The 13,097-nt window shown below is 37.2% G+C and overlaps 1 protein-coding gene across 1 annotated transcript; it reads right to left on the minus strand.

Moving 5' to 3' along the window:
• Positions 1-828: 828 nt before the first annotated feature.
• LOC117988342 (prolactin-releasing peptide receptor-like) lies at positions 829-11,750 on the minus strand. Its single transcript, XM_034975470.2, has 3 exons — positions 11,598-11,750; positions 4,712-6,137; positions 829-4,061 (listed from the first exon to the last, which is right to left on the minus strand). Exon 2 carries the CDS (start codon positions 6,050-6,052, stop codon positions 4,727-4,729), a length of 1,326 nt encoding a protein of 441 aa, XP_034831361.1. The 5' UTR covers positions 6,053-6,137; positions 11,598-11,750; the 3' UTR covers positions 829-4,061; positions 4,712-4,726.
• Between the last annotated feature and the right edge of the window lie 1,347 nt (positions 11,751-13,097).

Consider the following 13,097-nt stretch of genomic DNA (forward strand, 5'->3'; position numbering starts at 1 on the left):
CATCACTCATTATATTACCTGCACCATAACATAAACATAATTTGTGTAGACTGTACGTGTTTGTGAGTGAACTAATTAGTTTACATCTACAAAGTGCTGTTTACACACCTCCTTTAATAAGGTTACTGCCCGCCTAAGTTATCAAGATTCAGGAAGTGTTCATAGTGAATTAATGTTGTAGGTACCATCATGCTTGGACTTCAAGTCCCAACTCCTCAACCCTAATGATGCAGGGTGATGCAATATTATTTAGGTAGTATTTTTTTATTAGTAGGTACATGAAAAACTTCAATATTAAAAAGTTTTTTATTTTAAATTTACTATACATCTCGTGTGAATCAACGCCTTTACACTTGCTTTGAAATATTATTATGCTCTAGAGAGCTATGATACTCTACAGAGCAATATCATGTTGCCTTTGGCATTTTCAGAAGCTTCTTCAAAACCGTTAATATGTTCCGTCAGGGGCTTTGCACTATACCTAAACTTAGATAACTGAGCATATCTATCTACACTTCCTCCTACACGAGCAGTCTGAGTTGATTAAGGACGTGTTTGCAAAATGAGCGGCTGAGCGCTGATGCGCTGATGCGCTGGATGATCACTGATGTAATTTTGAAATCAAACCAGTGACTGTGCATTATCAAAATAACCCTTATTGCACTGTGTTAATGTTTGCGGTTAAATCAAAATATGTGAAAAAATTATCCACGATTAAAAGGTACATTTTGTTCGCCGGAAATAAAACTAAGCATTTATATATGTGAGACATATTTAATTTTTTTAATTAGTAATTAATTAATTTTATTTCTAATATCCGATATTTTATTACATCATCATTTACATAATAAAGTTTAATATCAATTTTATTCATTTCGATACAATAAATATTAATAATACCAAATCTATTAAATATTGCTATTATGTTGGAATCACATTCAAGTTTTTTTCAGTAGAGAAGTAGAGTACAATATAAGGACAGGGACAAATCAAGCGGAAAAAGGCGCGCGGGATTCCGCTCGAAGGTATCGTATGGAAATGTTCGCGAGCGAGATGACCACGCGTTGCGGCGCAAAATGACAAAAATATCATAATTATTCACATAAAGATAAATAATAGGTACTTATATATTTTTTCATAAACATTACTTGCTAATTTAGTAATTCTTTAGTATTTAATATAGTATTAGTAGAGACAAGTTAGGGACTCTATTATTAAATAATTTTAAAATACATATCAAAAATTGCGTAACCGGCAGGATTCGAACCTGCGTCTTCTGGGTGCTAACTCTATTATTTTACACACACCTTAATAATTGATGATCAAACGAACCTACTTGTGAGTGAAGTTCGATCATCATTATTCGAGAAACTCCTTTCAACGCGATTTGCATACAATCCAAAACTCAAATTGATTAACGAATTTCATAAAACTTTTACATTACAGATAATTAATTTTTACAATAGAAACTGCTTTGTCAGAGTTAAAATAATGAATACAGAGGCAAATACAAAGAACTTATTCTACTACAGAAAATATAAAATTATTTCAAGTTCTCGAAATTAAAAAATAATGCTGAAAGCTGTTATATGTTGTGTTAAATCATCGATATAATTAATAAGGCATGCGTAAATTATACCTACAGTTAAAATACATACAGATAATTGCTTTTTTATCGACATGATCAGCTTAAAAACGATATTAAATGAAACTTTTCAAGGTAGGAACGTTTACAAATACTTTTCGAATATATAAAATTGATTTTAAAATCAAGATAAATGTTATCTTGATTTTAAAATTACTATCATTACTTAATCATACCCTCTGTGCATTGACATAAAATTGCTATATAAATTACTTTCTAAGGATAAGTAAAATTATATTTTTACCATAACTAACTTTACCAATATTTGTTCATTGCATGAAATGATTGTTTAATATACTTAAATATTAAAAAAAAATGAGTTAACATAGCAAATCGCATACACTGTTTAGGTAATCTATAATTTATATTTTTAATTGAACATAATAATAATATAAACAGTTCATCTGAGCCTCTATTAAAAATCTTCGGTATTTTAAAGTGTGTGCCATAAACGGCTTTTAAATAAGATTTTAAACTTAGTTACATTATGAACATTATAATAATTATTAAAATCGAATTAAGTAGGTAGTCGTAGATTAAAATACCGTTTCTACATATTTTAAGTTACTATAAATTATAGATACTATTTGATCATCATAATAATCTTTGATATTTTTTTTTATATTTACCCAATTACAAATAGTGAATATTTTCATAAGAAGTCAACATTGTTTTATGACTCGTATATCATAAATATTTGTACGTTTATCTTTGAATAAAAATAACAGTTTTTAGGAGAACATAATTATTATTGATTATCCAGCCCAGGAATATTATTTTATTTTATATTCTTTGGAAAACCAACAGCTTAAATTGATCTTAATAATCTTAAAATTAGGTAACTAGGAGCTGATAATAGGTTTTCATATTTATTTTATAATCTTGGCATGTTATTAAATAATATAATTTTGTGCAATTTCAATTGAAGTGTTGTCAATACTTTATTGCTCTGGTGCATGTAACGTAAAATGTAACGACAAACAAATATATTAATATTGTCTTATGTATTTAAAATGGTTTAATTTGTTTTGCTAAGTCTATGAATCTATATTAACAAAGAATTCAGAACTCTACTCTCTCTCTACGATAATAATCTTAATCACTATATCTATTTGGACATGATATTAAACTTTAGTCCACCAGGTCACCAATAGTCACAATTAATCGTGATGTTTTGCCTCCCATATCCATATATCCCTATATATAAAAATGAATCGCTGATCGCAAATCTCGAGAACAGCAGAACCGATTTCGCTAATTCTTTTTTTATAATATTCCTTGAAGTACGAGGATGGTTCTTACGGAGAGAAAAAAATTAAAAATTGCCTGAAAAAGAATCGACTGTTAGGCGGTACGAAGTTCGCCGGGGCAGCTAGTCTTCTCTATAATATAAAAAAAAAGATTCCGACGAATTGACAACCTCCTCCTTTTTTGAAGTCGGTTTTAAAAATGAACCACTAAATGTGTCGCTCATCGCAAATCTCGAGAACCGCTGAACCGATATCGCTAATTCTTTTTTTATAATATTCCTTGAAGTACGGGGATGGTTCTTACGGAGAGAAAAATTTTAAAAATATGAATCGACTGTTAGGCGGAACCGCGGAACGAAGTTCGCCAGGGAAGCTAGTATTACATTAAATACGATTACATATTATTTAAATACGATTTAGATCGGTGGTGTTTAGAACGTCAGTGGTACTGATTCTGAGCACAACTATAGTGTATTCGCATCCTCTTCTTACTAATGTAATATGAAAAGGACAGACACAGTTTGACAGTTTTAAATTTAATTTAGAGCTGTCAAGCCTCGTGACTTTAGCTGCACATCGCGAGCCTATTGTTTAGTAGCGTGCACTTAAGAGTCTTTAAATGTAAAATTCATGTTCCGTCCCGTTTAAGCAATATTAAAAAAAGATGCAGATACTCTAAATTTAGTTTAGAGAAAGAGAACAGAATCGGCTCCAGTTTCACATTAAAATTATATGGAGGTGAACAGTGGCGCTCAGCTCACGGAGGCATAAAATCACTGCTTACCCTAGTTGTAACAACTAAATGCCTATTTTTCATTATCACTTGCCCGTAAATGGGCTCCTAACTATATTCCTACCCTGATTTAAAGCCCTGTCTGTCTGTCTGTGACCTAGTGGACGCTAGGCTTTATAGGTCAAAGTGGCGGTGGTGCTATTTGGTATATCTAAGTTTTGTGCGTCAAATACTTTAAATAATACATAATATTTTTAAAAGGGTTAAAACTTCTTCCGTAACAAGAGATCATAAAAATTCATAAGCGTATCGTAGTTTCATAGTCATCAAAATCAGCGATGAGGTTCTGTACAAAAACATTTTCCAAAAATATTGGGATTTTTCAAAATACGTCCAGTTTTCTTCACACGTGGGAACGTCTACTCCGCCGTACCTGAAATAAAGTCGTATAATTTTAGGCTTATTTTTAATTCGGAGAAAATAAGTAATTAGTAAATAGACCCCATGATTACTAATTGTGAACAAAGAAACTTTTATTGGTAGGTTCTACGAAATGACTCTTAGTAATATTGTACGTCGAAAAAACTCGTATTGAAAACTATAGTTCGCGACAGGTCGAAAACCAACCAGGGAGGGAACGCCCCACATACCCGCACAGCTTCTGCGCTAGCCCGGTGCGGGCGAGCCCGGGTGACGTGCGGGTGTGCGGGGCGTCCCCCTGTCTCATACCCCAATCTCCAGGTCGACCTGTCGCGGACTATACGCATGCAGCTAGGTATAGGTACCTACTTTGTAAAGTCGTCGGCAGATTACCTTTTCTGTGTCATTCATTACTAGATGATGTTCACGGCATCGCCTACAAGGGCTTAGGTTTTTGAAAATTCCGTGGGAAACCTTTGATTTTTTTCGGTATAAAAAGTAGCCTCTGTTCGTTTCCGGAATTCAAGCTATCTTGTACCAAATCTCAAAAGACCATGGAAAAGCTAGCAGACAGACAGACAGACAGACACACTTTTGTATTTATAATAATAATTTCATTCATAACAAAAAAACTATCGGAGGTAACTAAATTCATTAACTTACCCATAAAATCAACCGTTAGAATTGACTCTGTGATGGTCCACTATCAAAGGATTCCTCATTAATCAGCCTCAACTGCACAGACTCCCGTCTCAAGTTGTAGCTGGTCGATATGTGGCAATGTTTCACATCCACCACCAACAAGTCCTCGTTCAACTCCACACCGCTCCGTTCCACGTCGGCTGCAGCGCTCGGCTTCCTTTTATGTCGAAATGAAGGAGCTCTTTGAGAGCTAGAACCTAAACTATCAGTTGCCGTGTTCCCGTTAAACGTTTTCTCCGACTGTAACACACCTAATTGCTCTAATGGAATATTGCTTCGGAGTTGCACGGATGTATCAATACAGGGTATCAACTGTTTGAACTCCTTCCTAAAGTTTTCGTTCATCCACGCGTAAATGAAAGGATTGTAGCATGTCGAAGACATCGCAACTACGTGACATATGAAGAATATAAGAAAGTAATACTTCGAATGAATCGCGTACATGTAGTAGTCATTGTACAGATTCGTCACATTTAAAGGCAGCCAAGAAACACCAAATATGGTGACCATAGTTATCAACATTTGATTCGTGCGACGTGTTCTATACTTATCGAACTCTTCTTTACGGGTATTCTTGCTCGCAGCCTTAGCTTTCGCCCGATCGTTCAATTTAAAACTGACGCAAGTGTAACAGAAAGCGATTACAGTGAATGGTAAAACAAATTGAAGGACGGAAGTTATCGAACCAAAAATACGTCTCAGTCTCTCAGTCGGCCAAGACTCCTCACAGAATCTACCAATCTCTATATCGTAATACGACATGAATATTGCGTACGGTAAAGTGACCGTTATAGAGAAGATCCATATCATAATAATGACTAAAATGCACGTCCTGATCTTCATTCTCGGTCGGAATGGGTATATTATTACAAAAAACCTATCGATCGCTATAGACATAAGAGTTAAAGTTGATATGTATACACTGCACCCCTGGGCTGAAGGCATCATGTGGCATAATAAGGTACCAAAACTCCAAGTGCCACGGAAGGAATACAGAGGAGTGAATGGTACCGCGAATATACAGAGAAGGATGTCGGATAGTGCTAGATTACTTATAAAAAGGTTGGTAACTGTTTGCATCGCTTTGTTCCTTATGACGACGTAGCAAACTAACATGTTCCCGAGTATGCCTAATACGAATATGGTTGCGTATATGACACAGAAAATGGCCTGAACCCATTTTTTATCTATGATGTTTTCGTAGCCTGCTATCTGTGGTGACGGTGATGCATCTTGCGTCTCGTTAGTTAACTTCTCCGAAACGTTAAGCGTGTAGGAGTAGCTCAATGTGGTTTCGTCCATCGTCCTGAATTGTGGCTCCTGTTTCAAATGGAAATATTTCCTCCGCTGTCAGTTTTACGAGCTTCGGTGAGATTTAACTTCGGTCCTGTAACAAAATATAATGCAATTTAACGTTTCCACTCCGCTGAGTTTCCGTATAAATTTTCCTATTTCGGTACATAAAAATGGCAATTTCATGAAACAGTGGCAAAGGTTGAGTTATTGATTAACATTTTTCCGTTATAATTCGCTAAATTTATGGAGCCTTTCTTTCCATAAATCTTTCCTTTCCTAACAGTAAACAAAGATAATTTATTTTGAAAGTGGTACCTAATCTAATATCGGTGATAGCCTAGTGGTTAGAATGTCAGCCAATTCTTTTCGGGAGGTCGGAAGTTCGATCCTGGTCACGCACCTCTTAACTTTTCGGAGCCATGTGCGTTTTAAGCAATTGAATGTCACTTGCTTTAACAGTATAGGACAATATCGTGTGGAAGCTTGCAAGCCTGAGAGTTCTCCATAATGTTCTCAAAGGTGTTTGAAGTCTACCAATCCGCACTGGGCCAGTGCGGTGGACTATGACCTAAACCCTTCTCATTCGGCAATGGCTCGATCATGATGATGATGATGACGAATCTCATTTTATTCCATTTTTCACCAAATCATAGTGGCGAGATTCCTGAATACATTTTTAATATCTTGGAGAAGGTCCTTTGGGGTATTCCAACTACCAACTATAGTACGCGATAGGTCGAGATGGCAATTGGGGAGGGAATGCCCCGCATAGCCCCCAGGCTAACCCAGTGCGGGCGAGTGCGGGTGACGTGCGGGTGTGCAGGGCATCCCCCGGCCTCATACCACGATTGCCGTCTCAACCTGTCGTGGACTATAGTTTTAAAGTTTTGCCTACACATTCGTAATAAACCTCCGTGGTTTAATGCAGTAGCACTGATATTTCGCTGGTACAATTTAAACACTCATATTATATATCAAGGTAGAATCTAAGCGGGTGTTTGGAAGGAAGCATAAATATTAATAAGCTACGTGCTAAATAGCGTTTCCGCGGCGTACACTTTCTCATATATACGTACAAGCACTGAGATGATATTATTATATCACTAGAGTACGCAATATCATCTGAACGTCTAGCCTCTGAAACGGCCATGGCGTCCAAAGAAAAAGCTTTTTTATTATTTACTAGCTGATGCCCGCAACTTCGTCCGCGTGGAATTAGGTTTTTTTTAAATCCCGTGGGAACTCTGATTTTCCGGGATAAAAAGTAGCCTATGTCACTCTCCAGATCTTTATCTATACCCATGCAAAAAATCACGTCAATCCGCTGCACCGTTGCGACGTGATTAAAGGACAAACCAACAACCCAATAAACCAACAAACCAACAAACAAACACACTTTTGCATTTATAATAAGGGTACTGATTCTTTATTGATACAAAACATACGTGAAGAGATATTACAGTTGCCCAATTTATTTTCCATTCCAATTTTACTCCATTCCAAGTTACAAGGGCAAGATGGAGGGTGACACAGAGCGCCAGGAAAGTCACCTACGCGTGGGCGGTCCCGTGCATAAATGTACCAGACTAGGAGGCAGCAGGGAGAAGTGGCGAATGCTCATGAGGCGAATAACAGCTGCCCCCAAAAACGTCACTTCGGTGATGACCACGACCACTCTGCCAAGAGTGTTACGACGAAGAAGACAAATTAGCCCTTGACTGCGATCTCACCTGGTGATGTGATGATGGAGTCTATAAGATGGAAGCGGGCTAACTTGACAGGGTTATGGTAGTTTTGGCAGGCAACGAAGGACTTTATTTGCATTGTCTAAATCCTCGCAGCAAGTCAATTTCAGCAAGTTTTAGCCAATGGCTGCTGGGTCCGATTTATTTGGAATAGAAACCGCGTATCAGCTAGAGAGCGCAGTGTGGGACAACCTCCAGTCTTCTAGACTGACGAACTTATAGGACCTTAGCGGTAAGCGGGTGGAAGATCCGTGAGGTGGTGTTCTCGGGAAGCCCTATTTCCAGCAGTGAATGCTTACATGTGATCATTTTTATAATTTATAGACTAGCGCTTGGCTGCAAAAGATAGAGCGCACTTGCCTAGAAATTGCCCAGCGGTTAGAATTTTTAACGAGGAGGCAAATAATTTATTTATTAATTTATTTTTATTTAGACAAAATGAAAAGTGAACAATTTACACCACACTTTTAGACCAAAGCACTAATTAATTGATAGATTGGAACAAGATTTTGTAAGTATAAGATTTGCTACTCTATAGTCTATACGCTTAACTCTCTGGGTACGAGTAGGTATTATGATATATTTTTATAAACGGGAACGTGCCGGCAAGTGTATTAATATCCTTTCCAGGGAACTCCTATTTTATTATACAACGTCATAAAGGGTAGTTATGGAACGTATTATATGATAAATAAGGCTTAAAGATTGTTGCAAATCATTTGGAGTTGCTGAATTGTTTGCTGTCTTTATAATATTATGCACCAATGATCGCTTTGAGGTTGTCTGTGGATTGCACATAGGTAATTTTCATGCTGCAATGCCCTGCTGTTATAGTAGCCATCGCGCCATTGTATTGGATTTCATACATCTAAATCTTGGACTAGGAATAGATTCGGTAATTATTTGTCTTGACCCATTACGCACGGTCGATTACACAAAATTAGAGGTGCATGCTATGAGATCGAACTCCGGACCCCCTCAATGGGAGGTCTACGTCTTTTAACCACTAGACTATCACCGCTTCATTGCGTTTATAATCAACTCATTACTGGCTCACTACTGAGCACGGTTCTTTCTCAAAATGGGAAGAATTGGCTATAGTCCACCACGCTGGCCAAGTGCGGTTTGGCAGCCTTCAAACGTTTGAGAACATTATGGAGAACTCTCAGGCATGCCGGTTTCCTCACGATGTTTTCCTTCACCGTTAAAGCAAGTTTATACGCCGAAACTCAGAGAAGTTAGAGGGGCGAGCCCGGAATCGAACTTCCAACCTATTCGAACAGGAGGCGGTCGTCTTAACAACTAGACTATCACCGTTTTTGTAATTATTATTATTCTAGCGTTTAAACTACCGTGAGTGATTTCCATTATAAATACTATCTGTCCCGGCTTACTCACGTGTGTAGTCGACGTTAGCCCGACTAGTTTCGAACCCATACGGGGTCCTTTTTCGCCGCGGTTTTGAGTCAAAACCGCGGCGCGGGCGCGGACGGACTCCCTTGAAAAAGGACCCCGTATGGGTTCGAAACTAGTCGGGCTAACGTCGACTACACACGTGAGTAAGCCGGGACAGATAGTATTTATTATTATTCTACCTTAGCTACGCTTCGCACGAAAACACCAAATCCTTAGTTTGTCTCTATCCTTAGGAAAATGAAAATTCATAGATATACCAACTTACATAAAACAGATTTATATGCTAATTTAGTTATTTTCCCACTTTGATTACATAAGGCATTCGTTAGGAAGTTAGTCGGAGAAATAAATGGGGGACACAACGACTATTGAATAGTAATAAATGGGGTAAATACGACCTATTTTGCCCTCCGATCAAAGATCTTCTCCTAAGAATTTCGTCTTGGTGAAGTCAATAGCTAATCAAATTGATGATATTCGTGATAAAGTAATAACGATAGGGTTCAGTTCAATCTACAATTATGTACATGACGATAACTTTATTTAGTGGCTTTATTCCGTCGTCCAATTGGCGACATTCCAATATTCAATGTATTCAATGTTTAATTCAATGTATAAATTTAAGTATACCTACGTATTTATCTACTTGTGGGTAGGTATTTGTCGGACTATAGTAATTGTAGGTTGTGATTCATTCAATATTCTCTGAAAGTTTCAATGAATGAAAGTTTATCAGGGGGCACGGCCGTGCCTCCGCCAAGACGAGCCAAGCTAGAGGACGGGGCACTACGTACCTTTTCTCGAAGCGTTTCGTCGTATTTTCGAGCAGTCATAGCACACGAGTAGATATAATAATATCTACTCGTGTGGTCATAGCTTCGGTTTAGATAGCGCTAGAAAGCTGAAATAATCTACTCTACATAAGTAGGGAAGTATTTCGATTTTTGTATGATAGCATCACTTGCTTTAACGGTAAAAAATCGTCAGTGCATGAGGAAACCTGCATGACTAAGAATTTTCCATAATGTTCTCAAAGGTGAAACTAATGGTTGGACTATGCCCAAACTCTACCTGCACATTTGAAATAATCCACTCACACATCTTGTACACAGAAAAACACACACACACATATATTAATCTAACATAATATTCATTGATTTTTAACATTATACTTTTTTTCTTTTGTTATTTCTCAATCTGGAGGAGGGCGTTAACAACTGTAATACAGTGTCTAACTGAAGCAATTGTTATCGTTCTTTATTTTTAAGGCAATCAATGTAAAGAGAGAAAAAAATCATTTTTGATTTTGAGAGGAGACCCGTGCTCAGTAGTGAGCCGGCAATGGGTTGATGTTAATGATGGTATTAAAGCTAACTCGATGCATTTATTTTGTTCATTTTTGTTATTTTGTTTCTTGAAATATTTTTATCACGTCGCTCGGCCATATTACGACGTCATAATATATTTAATGAATGACGTGAGGATCGCTGGAAAAGCCAAGGACACCTCATTTATTAACACCGAATGAGACAGTAATTGTTATGAGGAAAGCTTTGAGATGCTATTCCAAAATTTCTCAGTGCCAGAAGACCAGTCTTAAAAAATGCGTGTTGCTAGTGACGACATGCATCTAAGACATAATGGATGCAAGACCCTGACCCAAGATGTCCCTACAAGAGATATGTCCAGCAGTGGACGTCTATAGGTTGACAACGATGACGACGACGGAGTCTTTAAACCGATACGATCTGTATCTATTTACATCATGTTTTATAGACTGAAAAACATATGTGTCCCTTAAATGGAAAGAAATGCAAGTTAAATAATGGCGTGTATAAAATTTTATTTGACGTAAAACGGGATCTTCAATAATATGCTACATATTTACATTATTTATAAATATGCTACATATAAGAAGCTAGTTTGTAGAAAACTAGTGACCTGCCCCGGCTTCGAACGGGTAGCTTATTACAAATTATTTTTGTAGGGATCTGTAATTTTTTTGAAAATAAAACATAGCCTATGTCACTCAGGAATAATGTAGCTTTCTACTGGTGAAAGTTTTCAAAATCGGTCTAGGAGTCGGTTTAGTTCCAGAGATTACTTCTTACCAACAAACTTACAAACTTTACCTTTATATAATATTACCTAAGTACCTATTTAAGATTACTTACAATTAAATTAATAAATTGTTAATTTTCATAATATGCATTTCTTCTTAATATTTCTTATTAATTGACTAAACGATGCATTTAAACATAAAAACCGTCAAAAGACAACCAAGAGTTAGTTATTATTCAATTCGTTGTAATCTCTAAAAATACTAATCCTTTAAATGGAGGTCCTTAACAACCCTAATCACATTTAAGGTTAGAATAAAATTAACTCACGTGTAAGTACGAAGTTCAGGATTTACACAAATCAATACAACTACACATTAGAGCTATATGCTAAATAGAAGTAAAGACACATAGATTACTTTTAAACCATAAAAGAAATAATAAGAAATCTGTATTATTATTTACTAAGGACCTCGCCGCGCGGTGCCATGCGCGGTCTAGGGCTGGCACATGCGCAGAAGGGATTTGTTCACAGGTAATAATTATTGCCTTTGAATTTCCGCCGACATGCAGCCCTGACTGGCTTTTTAGGGCTTGGCTTTGGGTGTATCGAATTGTCGTGACGCTGCAAATTTTAAAAGGATTTTTGGCCCATTTTTATTAATTGTTCGCAGCCATCAGTATTCTGACGTATCTGATAAGAGTTAAAAATAATAGGCCAGCGAAGAATATTTATCTTAATAATATTATAAATGTGAAAGTGTGTCTGTCTGTCTTTTAACTTTTTACGGCCCATCGTTGAACTGATTTTGAGGTTTGGTAAGGAGATAGCTTGCATACTCGAGGCGTATACATGCTTTTTATCTGGAGAAATGAAAGAGTTCCCCCGGATTTTTTCACACTTGAATCCACGCAAACGAAGTCGCAGGCATCATCTAGTATTGCATATATATTCATCCAGTGTGCTATATTAAACAAGAGCAAGTGAATTGCTTCGTACGTGTCGGTGGTTTTTTTTTAAAGAATATTAGCCAAGTTAATTGCTGACTAATATTTCCCTTTCCCCTCCAATTAAGCGTGAAGCTTGTTTTAGGAGTAGGTACGACAATAGTGCAACGGGTGGGATTTGAACTGGCGACCTTTCGGTTTTCAGTCCGCTCCTTTAACCGTTGAGCTATCGAGGCTCTTATTATTGACTGTCCATTATTTAGGGATGTAGGACCTTTCTGATGCCGGTGATGAATAGGAACTGGGTGGTGAAATAGTTTTAAAGCACACTTTCCATTGTGTTTATAGGTATCTTGTGAAATACCGACACATAAGAAACTTAAAATTCTTCGGACACGTCTCCCGGCATGAGAGTGACTCCATCGAGCGTATTGTCGTGCACGGTAAGGTAGAGGGCACCAGAGGGCGAGGAAAGTCACTCATGCGATGGCTCCGACCAATTTAATTCTGCTGTGCGCGGTCCTTTGCACGAGTGTAGCAGGCTATCAACCAGCACGGAGAAGTGGCGAATGCTCGTGAGTCGCAAAACTCAAAGACGTTGCTTCGCGACGACCATGACCGCTCTGTCAAAAGTGCTACGACGAAGAAGAAGAAGAAGCTTAGCTCTGTGTCAAAAAAAACCAGCCAAGTGCGAGTCAGGCTCGCGCAACTAGGGTTCCGTACTACAGTAGTATTTTTTCGACATTTTGCACGATAATTCAAAAACTATGATGCATAAAAATAAATAAAAATCTGTTTTAGAATACGCAGATGAAGCCCTTTCATATGATACCCCACTTGATATAGTTATCTTATACTTCGAAAATTGAAAATAGTAATTTT

This window comes from Maniola hyperantus, chromosome 14, assembly GCF_902806685.2.
Source record: "Maniola hyperantus chromosome 14, iAphHyp1.2, whole genome shotgun sequence".
Lineage (NCBI taxonomy): Eukaryota > Metazoa > Arthropoda > Insecta > Lepidoptera > Nymphalidae > Maniola > Maniola hyperantus.